This window comes from Oncorhynchus nerka, linkage group LG13 (assembly GCF_034236695.1).
Source record: "Oncorhynchus nerka isolate Pitt River linkage group LG13, Oner_Uvic_2.0, whole genome shotgun sequence".
In the NCBI taxonomy this organism is placed as follows: domain Eukaryota; kingdom Metazoa; phylum Chordata; class Actinopteri; order Salmoniformes; family Salmonidae; genus Oncorhynchus; species Oncorhynchus nerka.
The window spans coordinates 49,653,253-49,680,399 of NC_088408.1; the positions used below are offsets into that span (position 1 = coordinate 49,653,253).

The 27,147-nt window shown below is 43.3% G+C and overlaps 1 protein-coding gene across 1 annotated transcript; it reads left to right on the top strand.

Annotated features, from left to right (window-relative positions):
- The first annotated feature begins 128 nt into the window (after positions 1 to 128).
- ywhaqa (tyrosine 3-monooxygenase/tryptophan 5-monooxygenase activation protein, theta polypeptide a) lies at positions 129 to 26,373 on the top strand. Its single transcript, XM_029677252.2, has 6 exons — positions 129 to 234; positions 1,090 to 1,565; positions 20,259 to 20,382; positions 22,840 to 23,003; positions 23,276 to 23,371; positions 23,751 to 26,373. Exons 2-6 carry the CDS (start codon positions 1,272 to 1,274, stop codon positions 23,808 to 23,810), a joined length of 738 nt encoding a protein of 245 aa, XP_029533112.1. The 5' UTR covers positions 129 to 234; positions 1,090 to 1,271; the 3' UTR covers positions 23,811 to 26,373.
- The last annotated feature ends 774 nt before the right edge of the window (positions 26,374 to 27,147 follow it).

Sequence of the window (27,147 nt, forward strand, 5' to 3'; positions counted from 1 at the left end):
ACCCCGTTGCTTCAAAAAGCCCTCCTTCTTTCCCCGCGCTATCGTCCTATTAGTTCTTGTTTTGAACCATGACGGGTAAATTCCGATTCAAAGACGGGTTCTCATAGGGCTATTGTTTTGTTGGACACGCCCTTTGGCCATGTTTGGTTGAAGGCGTATATTTTTTTTCGCCTGGCCGAAGCTCATAGTGTATCTCCTTGGAGTGGCTGATCGGAACAACCTAGCGAACTAAAGGTTGGCAAATATTCCTTCTTCTTTATATCGTGGAAATTAATGTGTAGCATGGTTACTATATTTAAGATCAAGTTCGATTGTTCCAATCGTGTAAGGAAATGTAAACTGTCTATCTATGGCTAGTTAGCTTACGGTGTGTGGTTGCCACTGCCAGTGCTTCAGAAAAAATATTCGGTATCGTGCTATTAACTGCAGCCAGACAGCCATCCAGCTAACGTTAGTTTGTTAGGCAATCAAATTTGGATGTTGGGCAAACCACCACACTTGCTTGTAAACGAGATGGCATAAGTTGTAACATAGTATTATATAGTAAGCTCTTGAACAAGTCAAGTGAATTACAACATATCCGTCCAACAATTTTACTAGTACACTATAACTATCTAACGTCATTAGCTAGTTAGAAGAGTAGGTATGTTACTTTAGCCAGCTAACGTTAGTTAGCAGACTACATCTGCCTGGCTAGCCTCCGCTGCAGATGGTTGGCTAACGTTAACTAACACACATTGGCATCATACGTTTTAAAAAGTACTAACGTTACTGTAGTATTGGGGAAGCGGGAAGGTTACACAATATTGTCTGGCTAGTGTCATTTCACCGAATTGGGTCGCTCACGACCATGACTGAGTTGACAGTGGGTTGGCTTGACGCTGAGACTGAAAGCTGTGTGCAGTAGTCGGGAATAATTTATGTGTCAAGCCAGGACTGTTTCCCAGCTAGCTAATGTTATATTAACAAGTCAAATATTTAATATATTTGTTTTTGTAAAAGGTGAACGAACCAACCAACCAACTTCATCGCTACAAGTTGTGTGCAAGATTTGACCATCCTAAACAATCTTCTAATCTTCCTCCCCAGGTGTCCCTGTCTGGATAACAAACCTGTACCTCCATTCACCTGTCCATCGATTATAAATATCTATCGTTCTACACAATCTATCTACACGATCTAGCCCCACATCTTTGTCCCATTCCTTCCGCTCTCTTGGGACTCTATTTGCATCTGCGAGCGACAGTTTGAACATCAAATAACACATAAATATGGATAAAACAGAGCTGATTCAGAAAGCCAAGCTGGCGGAGCAGGCTGAGCGTTACGACGACATGGCTTCGTCCATGAAGGAGGTAACTGAGAAGGGGGCAGAGCTGTCGTGTGAGGAGAGAAATCTTCTTTCGGTTGCCTACAAGAACGTTGTCGGGGCCCGGAGGTCCGCATGGCGGGTCATCTCCGCAATCGAGCAGAAGACCGAGGGCAGCGACAAGAAGCTTCAGATGGTGAAGGAGTACCGGAATAAGGTGGAGACCGAGTTGCGAGACATCTGCAACGACGTATTGGTGAGTTAATGTTTTTCCGTCAGCCAGAATGAGTGGGCATGTATGGCTTTGAGAGAACCAAATTTGATTTACCCAGTCCACTTTCTCTGCTGGTAATTGAGGACAGACTGTCTGTGACGACCACAATAAACCATTTGTGGGGGTCAATAAATGGTCAATCGTGGTATAAAAAGCTTCTTGATAGATGGATAGAATCATCATCAAATTCTCACTGTGTCTGTGAGGCCGAGGAGAGAGAAAGAAGCTGTCATCCATTTTTTTCTTTGGAGATGAGATGATTTGGTTGACTGACTGTATCCTCCCTCTTTATGACAATCTATTTACTAGTAGTGCAAAATAGAACAGTCCTATAAATCCTCTGTTTGCTGTAGTGCATTAGTGGAAACCAAGACTGTTCTCCGGCTGGGTCTGCCGGGTTTTGACTAGCAGAAGTCAATTATTCTAACCTGCTACGAAAAGTAACGTGGCAGGTTAGGCTAATTAATGTGGCAGGTTAAAATGCAAAAATGGTCTCCGACACGACTCAAACATATACAGTATCTAGCTAAAACCTGAGAACAATGTTAGTTTCCACTAATGCAATGCTGCCCCTCATTCCTGGACTTTAACATTGCAGTGCTTCTATTGGTGTGATGTTTATCTGAAACTATGCAGAAAGGCTGCACCAATTGATTATCTGAGCCACAGTGGTGCAGTGGAATGACCTCCCCTTTCCACTGCTGCTCACAATCAATACAGTGCATTCGGAAAGTATTCAGACCCTTTCCACATTTTGACCCTTTCCACATTTTTATTTTACAGCCTTATTCTAAAATGGATTCAATTGTTTTTTTCCCCTCATCAATCTACACACAATACCCCATAATGACAGAGTAAAAACAGTTTTTAGATATATATATTTTTTTACAATTATTCAGAACCTTTACTCTGTACTTTGTTGAAGCACCTTTGGCAGCGATTACAGCCTTGAGTCTTCTTTGGTATGACACTACAAGTGTGGCACATCTGTATTTGGGGCGTTTCTCCCATTTGTCTCTGCAGAGCCCCTCAAGCTCTGTAAGGTTGGATGTGGAGCGTCACTGCACAGCTATTTTCAGGTCTCTGCAGAGATGTTCGATTGGTTTCATGTTCGGGCTCTCGCTGGGCCACTCAAGGACATTCAGAGACTTGTCCCGAAGCCACTCCTGTGTTGTCTTTGCTGTGCTCTTAGGGTTGTTGTCCTGTTGGGGCGAAGGTTCTACTTCCAGTCTGAGGTCCTGAGCGCTCTGGAGCAGGTTTTCATCAAGGATATCTCTCCATCTTTCCCTCGATCCTGACTAGTCTCCCAGTCCCTGCCGCGGTGCCTGGTTTCCTACAGACGTGACCATTCTTGGTTTCATCAGATCAGAAAATATTGTTTCTCATGGTCTGAGAGGCCTTTGGGTGCTTTTTTTGCAAACTCCAAGCGGGCTGTCATGTGCCTACTGAGGAGTGGCTTCAGTCTGACCACTCTACCATACAGGCCTGATTGGTGGAATGCTGCAGAGATAGTTGTCAGTTTGACCGCGCGGCCAGCTCTAGGAAGAGTCTTAGTGGTTCCAAACTTCTTCCATTTAAGAATGTAGGCCACTGTTCTTTGGGAGCTTCAATGCTGCAGATTTTTTCATGTAACCTTCCCCAGATCTGTACCTCGACACAATCCTGTCTTCTAAAAACCTGTTTTCACTTTGTCATTTTCAGTTATTGTGTGTAGATTGAAGATTCCATTTTAGAATAAGGCTGTAACATAACACAAGGTGGAAAAAGTGAAGGGGTGTCAATACTTTCCGAATGCCCTGTATGGTTTGCAGGCACAGGCCGTAAAGGCAGGCAGGACCTCTTTTCTTCCTCTTTTTACATTTCACTGAATAGTTTTATTAGGGTTGTCAACAGAACAGTCATACGTTCTGAGTCAAAGGGCACGGCAAATGTCCACATAATAATGGGCTCTACTTGGTAGACTGATGTTTAGTTGGCTTGGCTGTTTGAGTTTGATATGCCAGATCAAATGAGGCAAAACAGCAGTATGTGAACTGGGCCTCCAGTGGGGATGTTGGAGCATCTAGACACGATCAAATCAAATGTATTTATATAGCCCTTCGTACATCAGCTGATATCTCAAAGTGCTGTACAGAAACCCAGCCTTAAACCCCAAACAGCAAGCAATCAAGGTGTAGAAGCACAGTGGCTAGGAAAAACTCCCTAGAAAGGCCAAAACCTAGGAAGAAACCTAGAGAGGAACCAGGCTATGTGGGGTGGCCAGTCCTCTTCTGGCTGTGCCGGGTGGAGATTACAACAGAACATGGCCAAGATGTTCAAATGTTCATAAATGACCAGCGAGGTCCAATAATAATAAGGCAGAACAGTTGAAACTGGAGCAGCAGCACGGCCAGGTGGACTGGGGACAGCAAGGAGTCATCATGTCAGGTAGTCCTGAGGCATGGTCCTAGGGCTCAGGTCTTCTGAGAGCGAGAAAGAAAGAGCGAATTAGAGAGAGCACACTTAAATTAACACAGGACACCGAATAGGACAGAAGTACTCCAGATATAACAAACTGACCTTAGCCCCCCCGACACATAAACTACTGCAGCATAAATACTGGAGGCTGAGACAGGAGGGGTCAGGAGACACTGTGGCCCCATCCGAGGACACCCCCGGACAGTGCCAAACAGGAAGGATATAACCCCACCCACTTTGCCAAAGCACAGCCCCCACACCACTAGAGGGATATCTTCAACCACCAACTTACCACCCTGAGACAAGGCCGAGTATAGCCCACAAAGATCTCCGCCACGGCACAACGGGGGGGGGGCAGGAAGATCAGGAAGACCAGACAGGAAGATCACATCAGTGACTCAACCCACTCAAGTGACGCACCCCTCCCAGGGACGGTATGAAAGAGCCCCAGTAAGCCAGTGACCCCTGTAATAGGGTTAGAGGCAGAGAATCCCAGTGGAAAGAGGGGAACCGGCCAGGCAGAGACAGCAAGGGCGGTTCGTCTCTCCAGAGCCTTTCCGTTCACCTTCCCACTCCTGGGCCAGACTACACTCAATCATATGACCCACTGAAGAGATGAGTCTTCAGTAAAGACTTAAAGGTTGAGACCGAGTTTGCGTCTCTTACATGGGTAGGCAGACCATTCCATAAAAATGTAGCTCTATAGGAGAAAGCCCTGCCTCCAGCTGTTTGCTTAGAAATTCTAGGGACAATTAGGAGGCCTGCGTCTTGTGACCGTAGCGTACGTGTAGGTATGTACCGCAGGACCAAATCTGAGAGATAGGTAGGAGCAAGCCCATGTAATGCTTTGTAGGTTAGCAGTAAAACCTTGAAATCAGCCCTTGCCTTGACAGGAAGCCAGTGTAGGAAGGCTAGCACCGGAGTAATATGATAACATTTTTTTGTTCTAGTCAGGATTCTAGCAGCCGTATTTAGCGCTAACTGAAGTTTATTTAGTGCTTTATCCGGGTAGCCGGAAAGTAGAGCATTGCAGTAGTCTAACCTAGAAGTGACAAAAGCATGGATGAATTTTTCTGCATCGTTTTTGAACAGAAAGTTTCTGATTTTTTGCAATGTTACGTAGATGGAAAAAAGCTGTCCTTGAAATGGTCTTGATATGTTCTTCAAAAGAGAGATCAGGGTCTAGAGTAACGCCGAGGTCCTTCACAGTTTTATTTGAGACGACTGTACAACCATTAAGATTAATTGTCAGATTCAACAGAAGATCTCTTTGTTTCTTGGGACCTAGAACAAGCATCTCTGTTTTGTCTGAGTTTAAAAGTAGAAAGTTTGCAGCCTTCCACTTCCATATGTCTGAAACATGCTTCTAGCGAGGGCAATTTTGGGGCTTCACCATGTTTCATTGAAATGTACAGCTGTGTGTCATCCGCATAGCAGTGAAAGTTAACTATGCTTTCGAATGACATCCCCAAGAGGTAAAATATATAGTGAAAACAATAGTGGTCCACGATGACACGTTACAATAATACTTAGCAGTTGTGGTACTGATAATATTAGCAAGTGACTGCACTGCCATAATCCTGTCGCTATGTTTTAAAAATGTGTGCCCCCCTGCCGACCTACCCTTTTTTATTTTTTATTTTGTACAGGAAGGTTTTTACTTGTTCTATACATTTCCTGTTCAACTGAGCTAATTTTAAGCACACACCTTGTTCTCCATGTTGTATTGAATGACTCAGTGACACTATTTTGGGGATCAACTGTAGCATAAGCTGTCATGGGCTGGTCATATGCCCCAACCAAATGAGATGATGGTGGATCCTGTGGCCTTTGCTGTCCCTCAGTTCTTTGTTATACAGAAGGGCTGTGGCTGCATCTCAAATGGTACACTATTCACCCCATATAGGGCTTTGGTAAAAAGTAGTCAATAGGGTGCTATTTCAGACAGAATCCTAGTGTCGGCTGGAAGTTGCCTGACCTGTTTGCATTGATGTCTTATCTACTGTCACTATGGGAGAGTTTATTCTTACTCCTGCCTGCAGGGCTTAAGTGGGTGTGGCCATGGTGACAGACGGTACCTGTAATCTCTCTTAGATTACTTGCCGGTGCCACAGCCCCCTAATGTTCATCCACTTTAAAAGACACGGTTTAACACCAAGGTGTGCCGATACTATGGGCTAACTTCTAATTCTGCCTGTTCCCAGGAGTGGTCAGTTTATCCACTGGAGCATGATCTACTCTTTATGATTGACTAATGTAATCATAGCTGCCCCCCTTTCTATGGATAGAAAAGAGCAGAAGCTTTATCTGACCAGGACCCCGTCGTAGAAGACTCATGCAACACCCTGAAGGGTGTCTCTGTCAACTGCATTCTTGACATACTCACCTAAATTGTAAAACAAGACTGAGATTCTCATTAGTAGTGCATGACCTTCCCATTGGCTCACTGTTCAGTTTGTGTGTGTGTATAGTACTAGTGATGAAACCGTATGAACATTTCATATCACGATTACAGTGACCGAAATTATCACTGTTTTCAGTATTATCGCCGTATTGTTAAAATGTGTGGAAATGTTCAAAAAGTACTGATAGACACACTCAAATAATTTCACCAAGTTTTATATTGAAAACCAACAAACGACAAATAAAATTAGCAGCACAATGCACTTTGTGTCCATAAACATTAAAATAATAACAATAAAGATTACACTATGTGGCCATGAGAGGTAAGTTTCCCCAGTGCAGGTTTAATTGAACACAACCTGAAGTAAGCAAATCCAAATAAAGAAACCAAAAATAAAATGAGTAGCACTCACTTTGTAGTGAGGCACGGCAACCTTCATCAGTCTCAAAGCCAGGCCTCTCAACAATTTTTGAAATGGCATCATCTCCTTTGCAATGTAGTATGAAAAGGCTGTAGTGAGGTCTTGAGCATTTTTTTGTTTGTTGATGTGGGTGCATCCGGAGCCTGCCTTTTTTAAAACGCTTGCTCGAGTCTGTGTCACAACTGTAGATGAGGGACCAGTAGCATCACTGGGTTTGCCTGCTTGCACGCCCACTCTGTAAACAAGGGAATGGCAAATGTAGTATTATTATTGGTGTTAGACTGGCTGTGTATATAATAATAAATATAATCTAATCTATCTTCTGTGTAGCATTTCAGTATATGCAATGACCCCGTGCACAATTGACATAAATACAAATGTCTTAAGAAGACAGTGATAGTAATTGCAATGAGCCCAACAATTGACGTAAATACAGGAGTCTATAGTGTTTCTCCTGTTGAAACACTTTTACAACCGAGTCGACGTCTGCCGGATTTTAAATGAACAAAATATGTTGGTTGGGTGACTAAACTACATCACGTGTTATCGTGTGCAACGGCCGAATAGAGTCTGCAGACACGACGCATACAGCAGCAGAACAACGCGTAGTGTTTTTACAAGAGTAGGTAACACTGAAAGCTTCAATTTACATTGTTGACAAGCTATTAGCAGACAAACCATGGCATTTTCCCCCATTCCGAAGTCCCTACATCATGCATTGAGCTAAAAGTTAACTTACCTTGCATTCACTATAAAGTAGTTGGTGGTGGTCACGAAGATGACTCAAAGAGATTTGAAGTGTTGCCCCCTTTCGCGGCATTTTTTGTTGTTGCGTGTTCTGCAGACAGGGTGACCATCTTCGATTTTAAGTTTCCCTAAGCACTTTCGTAAAACCCAAAATACGACCACACTTCAGATTTGGTCCTCTTAGAAGGCAGAAACATCTCCCGAGTGCTGTCACTGCCTTACGCCATGTTTCACCTGAAACAAAACCCACGTTGCGTGCTGCGCCTACGTCAGACTGTTAACTTTGGTTGATGCTGGACAGTATTTACCTTGAGTTTTTCAAACCGCGGTAATCAAACACGGTTTTAATGATAATTGAAAAGGCAATACTAATCGTCAGGAATTTTACTGTGGTTTATCGTGAAACCGGTAACCGTTTCATCCATATATAGTACTACTCTTTATTGTTAACTACTCAACCAGCTCCATAACCCTCTGTATATATGCGTCACCATCATGCTTTAAATAGGACAGAGATGTTTGTGTGAAGCTTAGCTGTATTTTTCAGTTTATCCCTCAGAACAGTGTGGGTTGCATCCCTAAAAGCACCCTATTCTCTACATGGGGCACTTCTTTTGACCAGGGCTGATAGTAGAGGTCGACCGATTATGATTTTTCAACGCCGATACCGATTTATTGGAGGACCAAAAAAGCTGATACCGATTAATCGGCCGATTTTGTTTTATTTATTTGTAATGGTGACAATTACAACAATACCAAATTAACACTTATTTTAACCTAATATAATACATAAATAAAAATCAATTTAGCCTCAAATAAATAATGAAACATGTTCAATTTGTTTTAAATAATGCAAAAACAAATAATGCAAAAACAAAGACACACTAGCCCTGAGCATACAGTACCAGTCAACAGTTTAGACACACCTACTCATTCCAGGGTTTTTTCTTTATTTTTACTATTTTCTACATTTTAGAATAATAGTGAAGACATCAAAACTATGAAATAACACATATGGAATCATGTAGTAACCAAAACAGTGTTAAACAAATCCAAATATAGCCACCCTTCAAAGTAGCCACCCTTGGCCTTGATGACAGCTTTGCACACTCTTGGCATTCTCTCAACCAGCTTCATGAGGTATTCACCTGGAATGCATTTCAATTAACAGGTGTGCCTTGTTAATGTGTGGAATTTATTTTCTTTTTAATGCGTTTGAGGCAATCAGTTATGTTGTGAGAAGGTAGGGGTGATATACAGAAGATAATCCTATTTGGTAAAATACCAAGTCCATATTATGGCAAGAACGGCTCAAATAAGCAAAGAGAAACAACAGTCCATCATTACTTTAAGACACGAAGGTCAGTCAGTACAGAACATTTCTAGAACTTTGAAAGTTTCTTCAAGTGCAGTTGCAAAAACCATCAAGCGCTATGAGGAACTGGCTCTCATGAGGACCACCACAGGAAAGGAAGTCCCAGAGTTACCTCTGCTGCAGAGGATACGTTCATTAGAGTTAACTGCACCTAGATTGCAGCCTAAATAAATGCCTCAGAGGTTAAGTCAAAGACACATTTCAACATCAACTGTTCAGAATCAGGCCTTATGAATCAGGCCTTAATGATTGTTTTTGTTCCAACCGCTGTGTCTTTGTGAGACGCAGAGTAGGTGAATGGTTGATCTCCACATGTTTTGTTCCCACCGTAGAATTCAAGGCACACTTAATCAGCATGGCTACCACAGCATTCTGCAGTGATACGCCATCCCATCTGGTTTGCGCTTAGTCCCACTATCATTCGTTTTTCAACAGGACAATGACCCATAACACTCCTCCAGGCTGTGTAAGGGCTTTTTGACCAAGAAGGAGAGTGATGGAGTGCTGCATCAGATGACTTGGCCTCCACAATCACCCAACCCAAGATGGTTTGGGATGAGTTGGACCGCAGAGTGCAGGAAAAGCAGCCAACAAGCGCTCAGCAAATGTGGGAACTCCTTCAAGACTGTTGGAAAAGCATTTCTCATGAAGCTGGTTGAAAGAATGCCAAGAGTGTGCGAAGCTGTCATCTTGGCAAAGGGTGGCTACTTTAAAGAATCTCAAATATAAAATATATTTGGATTTGTTTAAGATATTTTTGGTTACTAAATGATTCCATATATGTTGTTTCATAGTTTTGAAATAACTACAATTCTACAATGTCGAAAATAGTACAAATAAAGAAACCCTTGAGCGAGTAGGTGTGCTTGATTGGTACTGTATGTTGGTCTATACAGTTGCCCTCCATACTCAATTGTGCAGAACACACTTAATTCTAGGTGTTTGGTGATGGAGGAAAAGCTCAGTTGTATAGTATTTCTTGTGGATGAGGTTTAGATCTAGCTCCCTGGTGGATTAAAGCAGATTACCAGTAATCCAGACAGGTCCACCATCTATTCCAGTGATTCCTAACTCCAGTCTTGCAGTTCCCTCAACAGCACACAAACACCCTTTTGATCTGAGCTGTGATGGGGGTGTCAGGCTGTTCATCGAAGCAAGCCAAGCTCTCATCCACACAGGCCCTTAACTTAACCTACATACACTGAGTGTACAAAACATTAGAATACCTGCTCTTTCTATGACGTAGACTGACCAGGTGAATCCTGGAGAAAGCTATGATCTCTTATCGATGTCACTTGTTAAATCCACTTCGATCAGTGTAGATGAAGGCGACAAGATGGGTTAAATAAATATTTTTAAGCCTTGAGACAATTGAGACATGGAATGTGCCATTCAGAGTGCCTTTTGAATGGGATATGGTAGTAGGTGCCAGGTATACCGTATTGTGTCAAGAACTGCAACACTGCTGGGCTTTTCACACTCAACAGTTTCCCGTGTATATCAAGAATGGTCCGCCACCCAAAAGACGTCCAGCCAACTTGAAACAATTATGGGAAGCATTGGAGTCAACATGGGCCAGCATCCCTGTGGAATGCCTGATGAATTGAGGCTGTTCTGATGGTGGGTGCTCTTAATGTTTGGTATACTCTATATGGCATGCAGAACCATGGTCAAGTGGGCAATATTCTCGGCACAAGCCACATGTACACTCCTCCCCACTGGAGACCAGGGTTCAATCCCAGTCTCCACCCTTCATCCTATGTCACCCTTCTATAGCTATACCTGTCAAATAAAGAACAACAAAATATTCTGTTTCAATAACACATCATCCTGCTGTGTCACTTCCTGTCCTGTGTGTAAAGGAAGCTGTAACCCTGACAGACACGGATGTTCATTGAGGATGCAGCCTAGTGTTTTGGTGTGGCAGGCTCAACGCTGAGCTAGTTCGCACACTGGCTGAGCAGCATCTGTGTGCTCTAAATCTGCATTGGCCATCTGTTAGTGCCCTGCTCTACACAGGGCCCCTCTGGGCTAGTGCCTTCGTGCTCCAGCCTCGTATTACATAAGTATGTATGCTATTACATATTCTAGGTAGTGGGTACACGCAGGAACAGTGATGTTTGTGTCTGGTCAAGTTATCACACATTGGGTACAGTAGGTGATTTGTATTGCCTATCTGTCTGTGCTGTCACGCCAACTCATTGTCATTTCATGTTTGGTAAATATGTCATTGTTTTGGTCAAATTCCATTGACAATGCCACCATGTGTCCCCCCTGTGGGAGATCTCCTCATCGCCGCCCATCAAATTAGCCTACATTTAGCAATTGGTTGTCTATTTCACACTATGTTGGGGTACAAATCTGAGTATAATGCTTGTATAGATGTTTATTTATTTAAAAAAATTAAAAACGTATTTAACTCGGCAAGTCCATTAAGAACAAATTCTTATTTTACAATGTCGGGCTACCCCGGGCCAAACCCTCCCCTATACCGGACGACGCTGGGCTAATTGTGCGCCACCCTATGAGACTTCAGATCACGGTGGGTTGTGATACCGCTGTGCCACTCAGGAACCCTCAAAATGATGTCAACCCCAATACATGTTCATGTCATCGTCACCAATCGACTGCATTCGCCTTCACTTAACGGCTTCAACTACCATCACTGATTTCTATATGCTAGCTTTGCTACCAGCTTATATGAATGGGAGTTAGCATTTAGCAGACCCCCCCCTTTTTTTTCTCTAAACCCTAAAAGGACAACTTCTAAGTATTATATAGTGAAAACAGACAAATATATCCAAATTGGATTTTATTAACCTGTTAGATCACAGAAATCATGACGGATTTGACGAATATCCATTTTGGTAGATTTGTTTAATGGGTGCCAATGACGGCGCCCTTCTATCCCCCACGTTCTGCGTTCCAATGATCTCTTTACCCACATGCATGGAGTTGGCAAGAGCACAAACAGATCTGGGAGCAGGCTGGATTTGTGTAACCTATGGTAAGCTGTTCATGAACCCATACAAACCCATAAGGATACTGACTTGACCAATGTTTATAATGACTGCGTAATATGCTGCTTCTGGTACTGTGTGATGTGCAATGGGTTAAATGGTTTAAGTCAAAATAAAAGGGGTCTGGAAGCATTTATTTTTTGTCTGTGCTAGTGACACTGTTCATTTGCTCTCGTCACCATGAATAACAGGGATATGCCATATGCTGTGGTCAGATGACCGTTTAAATGTAGCTAGGCTATGGAAAGAATCCAGCTCAGTGGTCACAGTATGGCACTACAGCGTCAACATTGTCATCCACTTTCACCTTATTTCATGTGCTCCTGCTACTTGGTTGTTCAGGTGCATAGGGAGGTCAGTAACACTTGTGGTATAGGGTGAAAGTCAACGTTGGCTAAGTGTTGACGACATGACCGTGCCCCAGCGCTCTGTTTGAATGGATGTGTCCCAAATGGCACCCTATTTCCTTGATAGTGCATCACCCATAGGGCACTGGTCAAAAGTTGTGTGCTATATAGAGAATAGGGTGCCATTTGGGACGCATACTGAATGTCTGAGCACATGTTTGTTGGGAGGCGGTAGGGAGGTGTACAAATTCCTCCCCTCTATCTGTGAAGGTTGCTGGTGACGATAGGAAGAGAAAATATTTATTCTGTCCTGATTCCCACCCTCCCACCAGGGATAAGATCAAACTGGAAGAAATAGTCTGTCCCAAATAGCACCCTATTCCCTAAGCGGTGCACTATTTTTGAGTCCTTTGGGCCCTGGTCAAAAGTAGTGCACTATATAGGAAATAAAGTGTCATTTGGGACACTCATAGAGAGGATGGCAGCAGAGAAATGAGAGAGAAATTCAATCCAGGCAGAATCCAGGCTGTATCTTAACCGGCCGTGATTGGGAGTCCCATAGGGTTTGGCCGGTGTAGGCTGTCATTGTAAATAAGAATTTGTTCTTAATTGACTTGCCCAGTTAAATAAAATTAAAACCCAGCATGTTCACTTGAGGAGTCTAAGTGAGCTCTCCACAATAACTGTCAGGCCCAATTATGAGGTTTTTATTTTGCCTTGTAAAATGTTCAGTTAGAGGTGCTGAATCATGCCATGAGCCTTTGAGAAGGACTTCTGCTTCACTGACCTGCTAACACACGCATACCTGTTGCGCGCGTGTGCGCATGCGCGCACACACACACACACACACACACACACACACGTTCTGCGCTGTGGCTGCTGGGGATGGAGGAGTGCCTCTAAGGATGTTTGTGGTGACGATTTCACTCGGAGGAAATGGCTGCCAGTTCAGCCCATTTCCTGGGTTTGCTGCGTGGCTTATGTGTGTGCATGTGTGAGCATGTGACTTCTCAGAACAAGCAGCAGTTAAGCTGTACAATTAAACGGATACTTTGGGATTTTGGAAATGAGGCCCTCTATCTACTTCCCAGAGTCAGATGAACTCATGAATACCATTTTTAGGTCTCTGTGTGCCGTTTGAAGAAAGTTGCTAGCAATTGGGCTACCGCTAGTTAGCAACTTCCTTCCAACTGCATGCTGACTTCCTCCAAACTGCAAGATATCCACGAGTTCATCTGACTCTAAAGGGCCTCATTCCCAAAAATCCAAAAGTATCTCCCCTCTCTGTGCATGTCTACAGCAGTAGTATGATGTCATGGGACACTCACTGTGAACAGTTGGTTGTATAGGTGTAGTGAGGGTGGGTGGCAGGTAGCCTAGTGGTTAAAGCATTGGGCCAGTAGCTGAAAGGTCGCTGGTTCAAATATCCAAGCTGACAAGGTGAAAAAATCTGTCTGGTGTATGTGACAAAACACTTTTACGTGTTTCGTCAGTTGCCTGTACATCAGTACTGTGGGGCAGGTGTAGTTGCCTGTGGGGCAGGTGTAGTTGCCTGTGGGGCAGGTGTAGTTGCCTGTACGTGTGGCGATCATTACATTTTGTCAGCCGGTAACTGTCATGCAAATAACTGCCGGTCTCACGGTAATTTAACGTTAATTAACATAAACGTTTAGCATCTCCTGGCTTCCACGCATAGCCTACAAGCCACTGATGTAGACATCTGGAACATGTTTTAAATTTTGTTTTAATATAGTTTATACCATAACAATTAATCCATTATTTATTTTAGGCAGGTATAAAGAAACATGATATGAAAAAAGTTTTGCCCATTTCAGAAGAACAGAATAGCATATTCCAAGTCCTCCTTATGTTATGCCTTGATCTGGCTATGCCATATGGCTGTGGGTTACACTAGTCCATTTAGCAGACAAGATTTGCCTGTAATTCCTGTGGCATTATTTGATATTAATATAGTCGGAAGTTTACATACACTTAGGTTAGAGTCATTTAAAACATTTTTCCAACAATTGTTTACAGACAGATTCTTTCACTTATAATTCACTGTATCACAATTCCAGTGGGTCAGACGTTTACATACACTAAGTTGACTGTGCCTTGGAAAACAGCTTGGAAAATTCCAGAAAATTATCTCATGGATTTAGAAGCTTCTAATAGGCTAATTGACATAATTTGAGTCAATTGGAGGTGTACCTGTGGATTAGGGGTCGACCGATTATGATTTTTAAACAGCGATACCGATTATTGGAGGACCAAAAAAGCCGATACCTATTAATCGGCCAATTTTTGTTTTATTTATTTATTTGTAATAATGACAATTACAACAATACTGAATGAACACTTATTTTAACTTAATATAATACATCAATAAAATCTATTTAGCCTCAAGTAAATACTGAAACATTTGGTTTAAATAATGCAAAAACAAAGTGTTGGAGAAGAAAGTAAGAGTGCAATATGTGCTATGTAAGAAAGCGAACGTTTCAGTTCCTTGCTCAGAACATGAGAGCATATGAAAGCTGGTGGTTCCTTTTAGCATGAGTCTTCAATATTCCCAGGTAAGAAGTTTTAGGTTGTAGTTATTATAGGACTATTTCCCTCTGTACCATTTGCATTTCATTAACCTTTGACAATTGGATGTTCTTATAGGCACTTTAGTATTGCCAGTGTAACAGTATAGCTTCCGTCCCTCTCCGCGCTCCTCCCTGGGCTCGAACCAGCAACACAACGACAACAGCCACCCTCGAAGCAGCGTTACCCATGCAGAGCAAGTGACGTTTGCTCAGAGCGAGTGATGTTTGAAACGCTATTAGCGCGTGCTAACTAGCTAGCCATTTCACTTCGGTTACACCAGCCTAATCTCGGGAGTTGATAGGCTTGAAGTCATAAACAGCGCAATGCTTGACGCACAACGAAGAGCTGCTGGCAAAACGCAGGAAAGTGCTGTTTGAATTAATGTTTACGCTCCTGCTTCTGCCTACCACCGCTCAGTCAGATACTTAGATACTTGTATGCTTGTATGCTCAGTCAGATTATATGCAACGCAGGACACGCTAGATAATATCTAGTAATATCATCAACCATGTGTAGTTAACTAGTGATTATGATTGATTGTTTTTTTACAAGATAAGTTTAATACTAGCTAGCAACTTAACTTGGCTTACTGTATTCACGTAACAGGCAGTCTCCTTGTGGAGTGCAACGAGAGGCAGGTCTTTATTGTGTTGGACTCGTTAACTGTATGGTTGCAAGATTGGATCCCCCGACTGACAAGGTGAAAATCTGTCGTTCTGCCCCTGAACAAGGCAATTAACCCACCGTTCCTAGGCCGTCATTGAAATTAAGAATGTGTTCTTAACTGACTTGCCTAGTTAAATAAAGGTATAAAAAAAAACATTTTTATCTGCAAATCGGCGCCCAAAAATACCGATTTCCGATTATTATGAAAAATTGAAATCGACCATTCCGATTAATCGGTCGACCTCTACTGTGGATGTATTTCAAGGCCTAAAATTCCAGAAAATGAACTCATGGCTTTAGAAGCTTCTGATAGGCTAATTGACATAATTTGAGTCAATTGGAGGTGTGCCTGAGGATGTATTTCAAGACCTACCTTCAAACTCAGTGCCTCTTTGTATGACATCATGGGAAAATCAAAAGAAATCAGCCAAGACCTCAGAAAGAAATTGTGGACTTCCACAAGTCTGGTTCATCCTTGGGAGCAATTTCTAAATCCCTGAAGGTACCACGTTCATCTGTACAAACAATAGTACGCAAGTATAAACACCATGGGACCATGCAGCCGTCATACTGCTCAGGAAAGAGACTGGATCGGTCTCCTAGAGATGAACGTACTTTGGTACGAAAAGTGCAAATCAATCCCAGAACCACAGCAAAGGACTTTGTGAAGATGCTGGAGGAAACCGGTACAGAAGTATCTATATCCACAGTAAAACGAGTCCTATATCGACATAACCTGAAAGGCCATTCAGCAAGGAAGAAACCACTGCTCCAGAACCGCCATAAAGAAGCCAGACTACGGTTTGCAACTGCACATGGGGACAAAGATTGTACTTTTTGGAGAAATGTCCTCTCGTCTGATGAAACAAAAATATAAATGTTTGGAGGAAAAAGGAGGCTTGCAAGCCGAAGAACACCATCCCAACCGTGAAGTACGGGGGTGGCAGCATCATGTTGTGGGGGTGCTTTGCTGCAGGAGGGACCGGGGCAGCTCTAGCAGGGCAGAAATTTGACAACCTGACTTGTTGGAAAGGTGGCATCCTATGACTGTGCCACGTTGAAAGTCAGAGGTCTTCGGTAAGGCCATTCTACTGCCAATGTTCGATAATGGAGATTGCATGGCTGTGTGCTCGATTTTGTTAATTTGTATGTATGTATGTATGTATGTATGTATGTATACTGCTCAAAAAAATAAAGGGAACACTTAAACAACACAATGTAACTCCAAGTCAATCACACTTCTGTGAAATCAAACTGTCCACTTAGAAAGCAACACTGATTGACAATAAATGTCACATGCTGTTGTGCAAATGGAATAGACAACAGGTGGAAATTATAGGCAATTAGCAAGGCACCCCCAATAAAGGAGTGGTTCTGCAGGTGATAACCACAGACCACTTCTCAGTTCCTATGCTTCCTGGCTGATGTTTTGGTCACTTTTGAATGCTGGCGGTGCTTTCACTCTAGTGGTAGCATGAGACGGAGTCTACAACCCACACATATGGCTCAGGTAGTACAGCTCATCCAGGATGGCATATCAATGCAAGCTGTGGCAAGAAGGTTTGCTGTGTCTGTCAGCATAGTGTCCAGAGCATGGAGGCGCTACCAGGAGACAGGCCAGTACATCAGGAGACATGGAGGAGGCCGTAGGAGTGCAACAACCCAGCAGCAGGACCGCTACCTCCGCCTTTGTGCAAGGAGGAGCAGGAGGAGCACTGCCAGAGCCCTGCAAAATAACCTCCAGCAGGCCACAAATGTGCATGTGTCTGCTCAAACGGTCAGAAACAGACTCCATGAGGGCCCGACATCCACAGGGGGTTGTGCTTACAGCCCAACACCGTGCAGGACGTTTGGCATTTGCCAGAGAACACCAAGATTGGCAAATTCGCCACTGGCACCCTGTGCTCTTCACAGATGAAAGCAGGTTCACACTGAGCACATGTGACAGTCTGGAGACGCCGTGGAGAACGTTCTGCTGCCTGCAACATCCTCCAGCATGACCGGTTTGGCGGTGGGTCAGTCATGGTGTGGGGTGGCATTTCTTTGGGGGACCGCACAGCCCTCCATGTGCTCGCCAGAGGTAGTCTGACTGCCATTAGGTACCGAGATGAGATCCTCAGACCCCTTGTGAGACCATATGCTGGTGCGGTTGGCCCTGGGTTCCTCCTAATGCAAGACAATGCAAGACCTCATGTGGCTGGAGTGTGTCAGCAGTTCCTGCAAGAGGAAGGCATTGATGCTATGGACTGGCCCGCCCGTTCCCCAGACCTGCTTTAGTCCAGGTCTGGGATGAGATCCCTCAGGAGACCATCCGCCACCTCATCAGGAGCATGCCCAGGCATTGTAGGGAGGTCATACAGACTACTGAGCCTCATTGACTTGTTTTAAGGACATTACATCAAAGTTGGATCAGCCTGTAGTGTGGTTTTCCACTTTAATTATGAGTGTGACTCCAAATCCAGACCTCCATGGGTTGATAAATTTGATTTCCATTGATAATTTGTGTAATTTTGTTGTCAGCACATTCAACTATGTAAAGAAAAAAGTATTTAATAAGAATATTTCATTCATTCAGATCTAGGATGTTATTTTAGTGTTCCCTTTATTTTTTTGAGCAGTGTATATAAATATATATATTTGTCAACTTCAGTTATTATACAAAACATATAGGCCTATGGTCTAGGCTACGTAATGCATGTGAATATGATTAGAAAAAGTTGCAAAAGAATGCATGTGCTGTTTCTTGCCTTAGACTGCACACGCTAGGCATCAAGTGATGATATTCTCACCCATCAGACTATTCTCAATATAATCTTGTCTTTACATACACTAAATAATGTGTGAAATTAGTTATTAATTATCATGAGCCTGTTGGAACAGGAGCAGTGGGGGGAAAATAGACATCTGTATGCACTTGAATAGCGAATGGAGGACGCTTTCCCCCGGTTCGTTTAATACCAGCCAAGTAGAGCGCCGTTTTGGAGAAGCCTAGTTACCATGACTCAACAGTCACATGGAATTTGACTGCGGTCATGGCTCGTGACTGCCAGTGTGGTTGTAGTACGGTCATCGTAACAGTCCTGCCTGTATGTCAGTGCTGTGCTCTGTCATGTGTAGTTGCCTGTGCGTCAGTGCTGTGCTCTGGCATGTGTAGTTGCCTGTGCGTCAGTGCTGTGCTCTGGCATGTATAGTTGCCTGTGCGTCAGTGCTGTGCTCTGGCATGTGTAGTTGCCTGTGCATCAGTGCTGTGCTCTGGCATGTGTAGTTGCCTGTGCGTCAGTGCTGTGCTCTGGCATGTGTAGTTGCCTGTGCGTCAGTGCTGTGCTCTGGCATGTGTAGTTGCCTGTGCGTCAGTGCTGTCTCCAGCGTCTCACCCAGGCTGTCAGGTTGTCGTCACAACCATGCCGAGCTGATAATCAGGTATTAGAGAGCCAGCATTAACTGCGGCCTGCAGTTGGTATCACCTTCCCTCAAGCCTTTCACTGAGTTCTCTATGCCTCCGCATCTTTCACTGTGTTTTCTGGGTTCGCCCACTACACAGATGAAACACTAATTATGCCATTGTAATTCCTCCCTGCCTCCCTCCTTGGGGCTGAACATTGGCCTCACCATGCTGTAGTACTGACCTCCGCAGATGCAGGGAGCTGATAACTGCTTACCACACGTGTGGTCTAGAGCCAGTTTGTGCTGTCATGCCAACTACCTGTCACTCACTGCCATGCCAAACACGATTGACTCGACGATAACAATTATGGAGTAGACGAGCACAAACGTATGTGGGAACAGGCTACCTAACACACGTGGTCTCTAGGTAGGACTCTGTCTACTGCTGTAAGCAGCGTGCCCTTATTAAGAGGAAGTGGACGATTGTTCGGTTTACACAGGAAGCTGGTTGTGGAGTGCTCATTCTTTCGTACCAGTGTTATGTGCATGTAAATGCCACCACAACCTGTTTGTGGGAGTAGCACACAATCTGAGGCAACGGATAAGTCAACAAAGTACAGCTACAATAATTGATAGGGGTTTGTCCCAAATCGCACCCTATATGGTGCACTAATTTTGACAAATTCTGGGAATCTGGTGCTATTTGGGACTCATTCAATGTTTTATATGTGCGATAACCATGCAGAGTGTTTTGGTATGTTTACGAGAATGTAACTCCAAAAAATGATGTCCAAGGTTTTATTTAACCCGAGTCATCCTGCACCACTGGCCAAAGGAAGGAATCCATCACATTTTATTTTTTTTCCTTTTTGTAAATTATATTTTCCGTTGCTGAAGAAGCACTCCCTCTCTGGATGCCACACTATTTTCTTTCTCCTCTTCAAAGCAGATCATATTAATCAGAAATATACAAGTTTTCTTGAAGTTACAACTTCTAAGCATTTCTTCCAATTATTTTCTCCCTCCAATTTGAATTATTGAACTGTGGCCTGTCATGGAATCCTGCCTGTACAAAATGAGCTGGGACGTGTCCCAAATGGTATGTGTCCCAAATGGCACCCTATATAGTGCACACATTTTTTACCAGGGCCCCAGTGTACTATGTAAGGAATGGGGTGCTATTTAAGACGACGCAGACGTGCGTCTCAAATAGTTCTTCACATTTAATATTAACTCTCCTCCTGTCGGTTTTTCTCCCTCAGGGGCTGCTGAGCAAATATTTGATTGAAAATGCTCCCAATGCGGAGAGCAAAGTGTTCTATTTGAAGATGAAGGGAGACTACTACAGATACCTGGCTGAGGTGGCCTCCGGAGATGACAAGAAGGGTAAGTACTGGTCCTCTGGACTGATCAGTGCCAAATGGCACCCTATTCCCCATATATAGTGGACTACTTTTGAACACGGACCATGTCTATTCTCTAAGGGCCTATGTCAAAAGTATTGCATTATATAGGGAATAGGCTGTCATTTGGGACTCAGATTAATTCTCTCAGGACGGGGGGATTTTGATAGTTACATATCGCAATATTTCTGGATGATATTATATCGATATTTGACTCCCAAGTTTGAATTTGTGAACATTTTTTATATATTTCTTTTTGGCTAGTGTAGGTAGTGTTAGCTAGCGCTAGTTTGCTGTACCTGCACCAAAACGGCGGTATTTTAAAATGTAACTAGGCAAGCCGGTTAACAACAAATTCTTATTTACAATGACCGCGTACCCCGGCCAAACCCTAACCCAGTCTTTATGGGACTCCCAATCATGGCCAGTTGTGATACAGCCTGGAATCGAACCAGGGTCTGACGCATCTAGCACTGAGATGCAGTGCCTTAGACCGCTGAGCCACTTGGGAGCCCAACAGCCTATAGCTTGTTCTCCATCTTCTTTTTAAATAGTGAGCAACATGTTTTCAGCACTTATTTCCCTGACTGATCAAAACTAGTTTTCTCCTCTCCCTCTGCAGCAGACATGTAGTGAGCAATATGTTTGGCACATCAAATCATAGTATCAATTCGCAAAACATCTAGATACGTGAGAATCGCAATGCATATCTTATCAACACCTAAGTATGGTGATAATATCGTATCGTGAGGTCCGTGTCAATTCCTGGCCCTAGCTCCCACTGTCCCTCCCTTTAACTGGAGCCAGGAGTTTACAGTGGATAAAAGACTCAAGCATAAACTGCATTGTAGTAGAAAGGATTACAGGGGCTTATGAGGTTGTAGTCTGACAATGAAATGATGGTTATGTTGTAGAGCAGACTGTATACCAGGGAGGACAGCAGCTCTGCGTCCCAAATGGAACCCTATCCTCTTTAGTGCACTACTTTTGACCAGAGCCCTGGACCCTGGTCAACCATAGTGTACTAGATGGGAAATGAACCGGGTGCCATTTGGGATGCTCATCAGTTATCTTTTGTTTGTTGATATTGTTTTGTTGTCAGACAGTATGTGTTGATAGGACATCTGTTTTTGTTTTCCTGTTTCCCCTCAAATCATTATAGACCTTGAAGGTATTTAACAAGCGTTTACTCAAGCATGCATCACCCTCTGGAAAAAAATATATCTAAATACATTCTGTGTGTTTGAGTGCCATCCAGACCTCTAGCTTCAGGGGATTCAAGTTTGTTGATTTATTGCAGGCTGAGTTAGTTTGGGCTCTGAACGTGGAGATGGGTATATGAATGTTCCCTCCCTGGGGGTCTCTTCCCTCCCTCTCTGCCCCAATTGAAGATGGAGGGGGTTGAAACGGTGAAGGGAGGATGTCTGGCACCAGCTACAAATGAACAGTTGAAATGTTGGCCTAGGTCTAATCAGTTAGTAGCATAACGCTTGCTGGCTTATTTTGGCAGCCACTTCAGGCACTCTGCAATTAGGTCCACATGGATCATATCAGGGGATTATTTGGTACTTTTTAATTATTTTTTTTATATATATATTTTTCTATTTTACCCCCTTTTTCTCCCCAATTTTTTTGCTATCTTGTCTCATCGCTGCAACTCTTCAACGGGCTCGGGAGAGGCGAAGGTTGAATCATGCGTCTTCCGAAACATGACCTGGTTAGCCGCTCTTAACACCCGCCAGCTTAACCCGGAAGCCAGCTGCACCAATGTGTCGGCGGAAACACCTTTCAACTGGTATCCGGGGTCAGCCCGCAGGCGCCCGGCCCCTCCACAAGGAGTCGCTAGAGCGCGATGAGCCAAGTAAAGCCCCACCGGCCAAACCCTCCCCTAACCCGGACGACGCTGGGCCAATTGCGCGCCGTCCTATGGGACTCCCGACCACGGCTGGTTGTAGTAAGCACAGCTCGGGATATGAACCCGGGACCATAGTAACGCCTCTAGCACTACTGCATGCAATGCAGTGCCTTAGATCCCCCGGTACTTTGTTATTCTTAATGCCAGGGCACTATTTGTAGCTTCGGTGCTCAACAAAGGATATTTATAAGCCCATTATCTCATATAGCATAGCTCTCAGAAACACTTTCAGATAGGCTGACAATAGTCAGAACAGTGGCCAGAGCAGGGAAAGGAAAGTGACTCCTAGAGACACATGACTTCCTGACCAAAGTCACATTTTTACAAAGGTTGTGAAATGAAACCGAGACAATTTGTTTGTCCCAAATAGCGCCTTTATCCCTATGAAGTGTACTACTTTTGAGCCTATGGGCCTGAAATGTAGTGCACTATATAAGGAGTAGGGTTTCATTTGGGACATAGAGAATGTTTTTAGAGTCGGAGCTCTATCTTAATTATTCCTTCTTACCCCCCTCCTCTCCACAGAGACAATATCCAACTCTCAAGACTCCTACCAGGAGGCGTTTGACATCAGCAAGAAGGAGATGCAGCCCACTCACCCCATCCGCCTGGGCCTGGCCCTCAACTTCTCTGTCTTCTTCTACGAGATCCTCAACTCCCCAGAGAAGGCCTGCTCACTGGCCAAACAGGTCGGGAAAATGACACAACACAGAAGCCCACACTGGCGGCGTCCCACTCTGCACCCTATACCCTATATAGTGCTTTATTTTGACCGGGACCCATATGGTTTGACCGGGACCCATATGGTCAAAAGAAGTGCACTATATAGGGAATAGGGTGCCATTATGTGGTGCGCACTATACAGGGACAGAGATGTATTATATGCCCTCTCTCTCTACCTTTCATCTCCTTGTTCATATGCGTATATCAACCATTTTATTATTTGTGTGGGTGCTCGTAGGCCTTTGATGACGCCATCGCTGAGCTCGACACGCTGAGCGAAGACTCGTACAAAGACAGCACCCTCATCATGCAGCTGCTGAGAGACAACCTCACAGTAAGTACCCTCCTGCCTCCCTCCACAGAGCCACGAGATTGGTCACTGCTGCAGCACATCTGCCCACCCTCCACCGAGTGACATGATTGGACACATCCCACCTACATCCATTCACCAACACAGGCACTGACTGCAACCCCCTCTAGTGTATGTGCGTCTTAGTTTAGTGTTTTAATCTCAAGCAGTGCCATATGTGAATGATTAGCTATGATTATAGGGGTTTGAAATGATTTGACCTAAGTGGAGCACATGTATAATATACCATTTAGCTTCACTTTTATCCAAAGTGACCTACAAAGTGACCTAATTTTTAGATGGTGACTTCTGAAATGCTTATGGTCAGTGCATTGTTAATGGTTTTTTGTCTTGTGTGTTTCAGCTATGGACGTCTGATAATGCAGCAGATGAGCCAGAGACTGGAGAGGAAGGAGAGAACTGAGATGCTCCCTGTCCTTCCTCGCCAAGAAAAAAAAGAGAAAGACCCCAAAAATATTTTACACTTCATTCCTTATTGTTCCACTCGAAATGATTCTAGTAATGAACGCCTGTCGTTACCAAGGAGCTGTCAGTATGTGGGAAATTTAAATAATTTTCAGTTTTCACCACGACTCAGAGTTTTGGTATGAATAAAAGCTAAATTAAAGTAAATAATATCGCCATTCCTGAGTTTGTGTTTGTCCCGGCCTTCCTGACGTGCAGTTTCTGCTGTAGAAAATTATTCGCTTCACTTTAACATCAACATTAACTGTCAGTCCAACATGACAATATAGGATGTATGTGTATGTACACTCCCGTACATATATATTTGGACAGTGATGCTAAAACGTATAACTTTGCTCTGTGCTCTAGCATTTTGGATTTGAGATCAAATGTTTTATGGGACAACCGTACAGACTTTCCTTTTTTTTGTGGGGGGGGGGGGGGGTTCACCGTTTAGAAATGAATGTACTTTATGTATTTAGTACTTTTTGGAAAGTATTTGGACAAAATCACTAATAGTGTTCCATTTCGTCAAAAGTTTAGTATTTAGTCTCATAGTCTCAAGCTTCTGACTTTGCAAATAGTTTTGGTTATTTCTGATAATTTTGTGCCCAATAGAAATTAATGGTAAATAATGTGTTGTCGTTTTGTGGTCACTTTTTATTGTAAATAACAATGTTTCTGAACACTTCTACATTAATGTTGATGCTACCATGATTACGAATCATGACTGAATTGTTAACAATGATGAAAGATCATACCCCCAAAACATTCTAACCTTTCACCATTACCAATAACAGTGGAGGTTAGGGTTTTCTTTTGGGTATGATATTTATGCATCTAACTTTCCCACTCATCATTAGCCATGATTATCTGTAATCACACATTCATGTAGACGTGTGCAGACACATTCTAGTCTTACTTCCAATAAAAGTGACTATAAAATTACGCAATACATTATTTACCATTTCTATTGGGCACAACATAATCTGAAACAACCAAAACAAACTGCAATTGCATCTAACCAATGGGTAGTCCCAAGCTTGGTGTTGTCCGTGCGTGCTGGGAATATGGGCCCAAATACTACACTTTTTGACTACATTTAATACACTAAGTCAATTTGTCTAAATACTTATGACACCTTACAATAGGGGGACTAGATACATAATGTGCTTTCATTTCTAAACAGTGAAAAAAAGCCTAAAATAGACCGCCCGAGTGGCGCAGGGGTCTAAGGCACTGCATCTCAGTGCTAGAGGCGTCACTACAGACACTGGTTTGATTCCAGGCTGTATTTCAACCGGCCGATTGGGAGTCCCATAGGGCGGAGCACAATTGGCCCAGCGTCATTAGGGGTAGGCCGTCACTGTAAATAAGAATTTGTCTTAACTGATTCGCCTAGTTAAAGAAATATTGAATAAAAAATGCAATAAAAGGTGACATTCTGTACTGTCGCATAGTATGAAACATTTGATTTCCAATCCAAAATATTTGATTTCAAGTCCACATTGCTGGAGTGAAGAGCCAAATTAAATATTTTGCTTCACTGTCCAAATAAATATATGTGTGTGTGTGTGTCCAGAAAGATCTATTTAGTACATTATGAAAGACCATTTGCAAACAGCGAGCATGGAGCAGTCTGGGCATATGGTGGGGAGGGAAAGAAATGTCAAGCTGACCCAAATTTTACAGCTATTCTGGCGTGCCTCCACGGTTTGGTCTTCCAAAAAAGGTTGCAAGGTAGTTGCATCTGCCAGCACCTGCTGGACCATGTTAAGCCAACCTGTCATGTTGGTTTTGTCCCAAATGGCACCCTGTTCCCTTTATTATGCACTACTTTCGACCAGAGCCCTCGTCAAAAGTAGTGCACTACGAAGGAAATCGGGTGCTGTTTGGGATGCAGGTTGTATGGTAACTTGAATACTCCTGCCACCTGTATTGTATGAAGCTGCTGAGGTTGTCCAGCCAGTGGTTGCCTCCCTATTACCTATATTAGTGCACTACTTTTGACATGGCCCCTAGGGCTCTGGACAAATGTATTGCACTATATACGTGTTATTTGGGATGCAGACTCAGCAGAGCATGTGCTAAACATGGGCTCTTGTTACAAGGTCTCTCCCTTTTCGGAGGTCGCAACAACTCCTTCCTAGTTATTATATTATTCAACATTGAGGTGACCATGTGTTACTTTTTAGCATGTCTGACAGTAAAAAGGTGGCACTTTATGAAGACAAAACAAGTGAAATGACAAGTAATGCATGCCCATTTTTCAATGTACACTGGAATGGGAATCAATATTGCATACACAGAGTCCCATTTGTTTTTGCTTAGTACTTTTCATTGCAGGTTTGTGCACATGTTAGAGGGTGTGTGGTTTGTCCAGTGATTGTCTTTAGAGATTCGGACCACTTTTGTGGTTTTTGCTAACCATTGATTGTCGTCCCCAAACTCTTGTGAAAAATGTGTAATTGCCTACGGAACATATATGTAACGTTAATAAACATGACATTTTATAAACCATACATTGTTGAATTGATTAAATGTATTTATTAACCTTTAACACCATTGAGACCAGGGTCTCATTTCCAATGGTGCTCTGAGAACAACCGTTCAAGCAATGTGAGGAGGCCGCTTGGTCTAAACCAATTTCCGATAGCATCCGTAGCAGGGGTGCGTGATCAACTGTATTGAATGCTTTCGACAGATCAATATGAAGTGCAGCGCAGTGCTGTTTCCTGTTTAGTGCATTAACAATATTAAAACAAACATATAAACTCAACATGTAAGTGTTGGTCCCATGTTTCATGAGTTGAAATAAAAGATCCCTGAAATGTTCCATAGGCACAAAAAACTTGTTTTGTGCACAAATTTGTTTACATTACTGTTAGTGAGCATTTCTCCTTTGCCAAGATCCACCTGAAAGGTGTGGCATACCAAGAAGCTGATTATAAACAGCATTATCATTACACAGGTGCACCTAAAATGACACTCTAAAATATGCAGTTTTGTCACACAACACAATGCCAAGGACGCGTAGACCTTACAGTGAAATGTTTACTTACAAGCCTTTAACCAACAATGCTTTAATAAGTTTTGAGGAAGTAAGTACGTTTTGAGGTAGAATTTAATGTTCATTTCTCTTCCATAAGCCGTTTTAGAGAATTTGGCAGTACGTCCAACCGGCCTCACAACTGCAGACCACGTGTAACCACGCCAGCCCAGGACCTCCACATCTGGCTTCTTCACCTGCTGGAGATTGCCTGAGACGGGCCACCCATGAAACAGGATGAAACAGA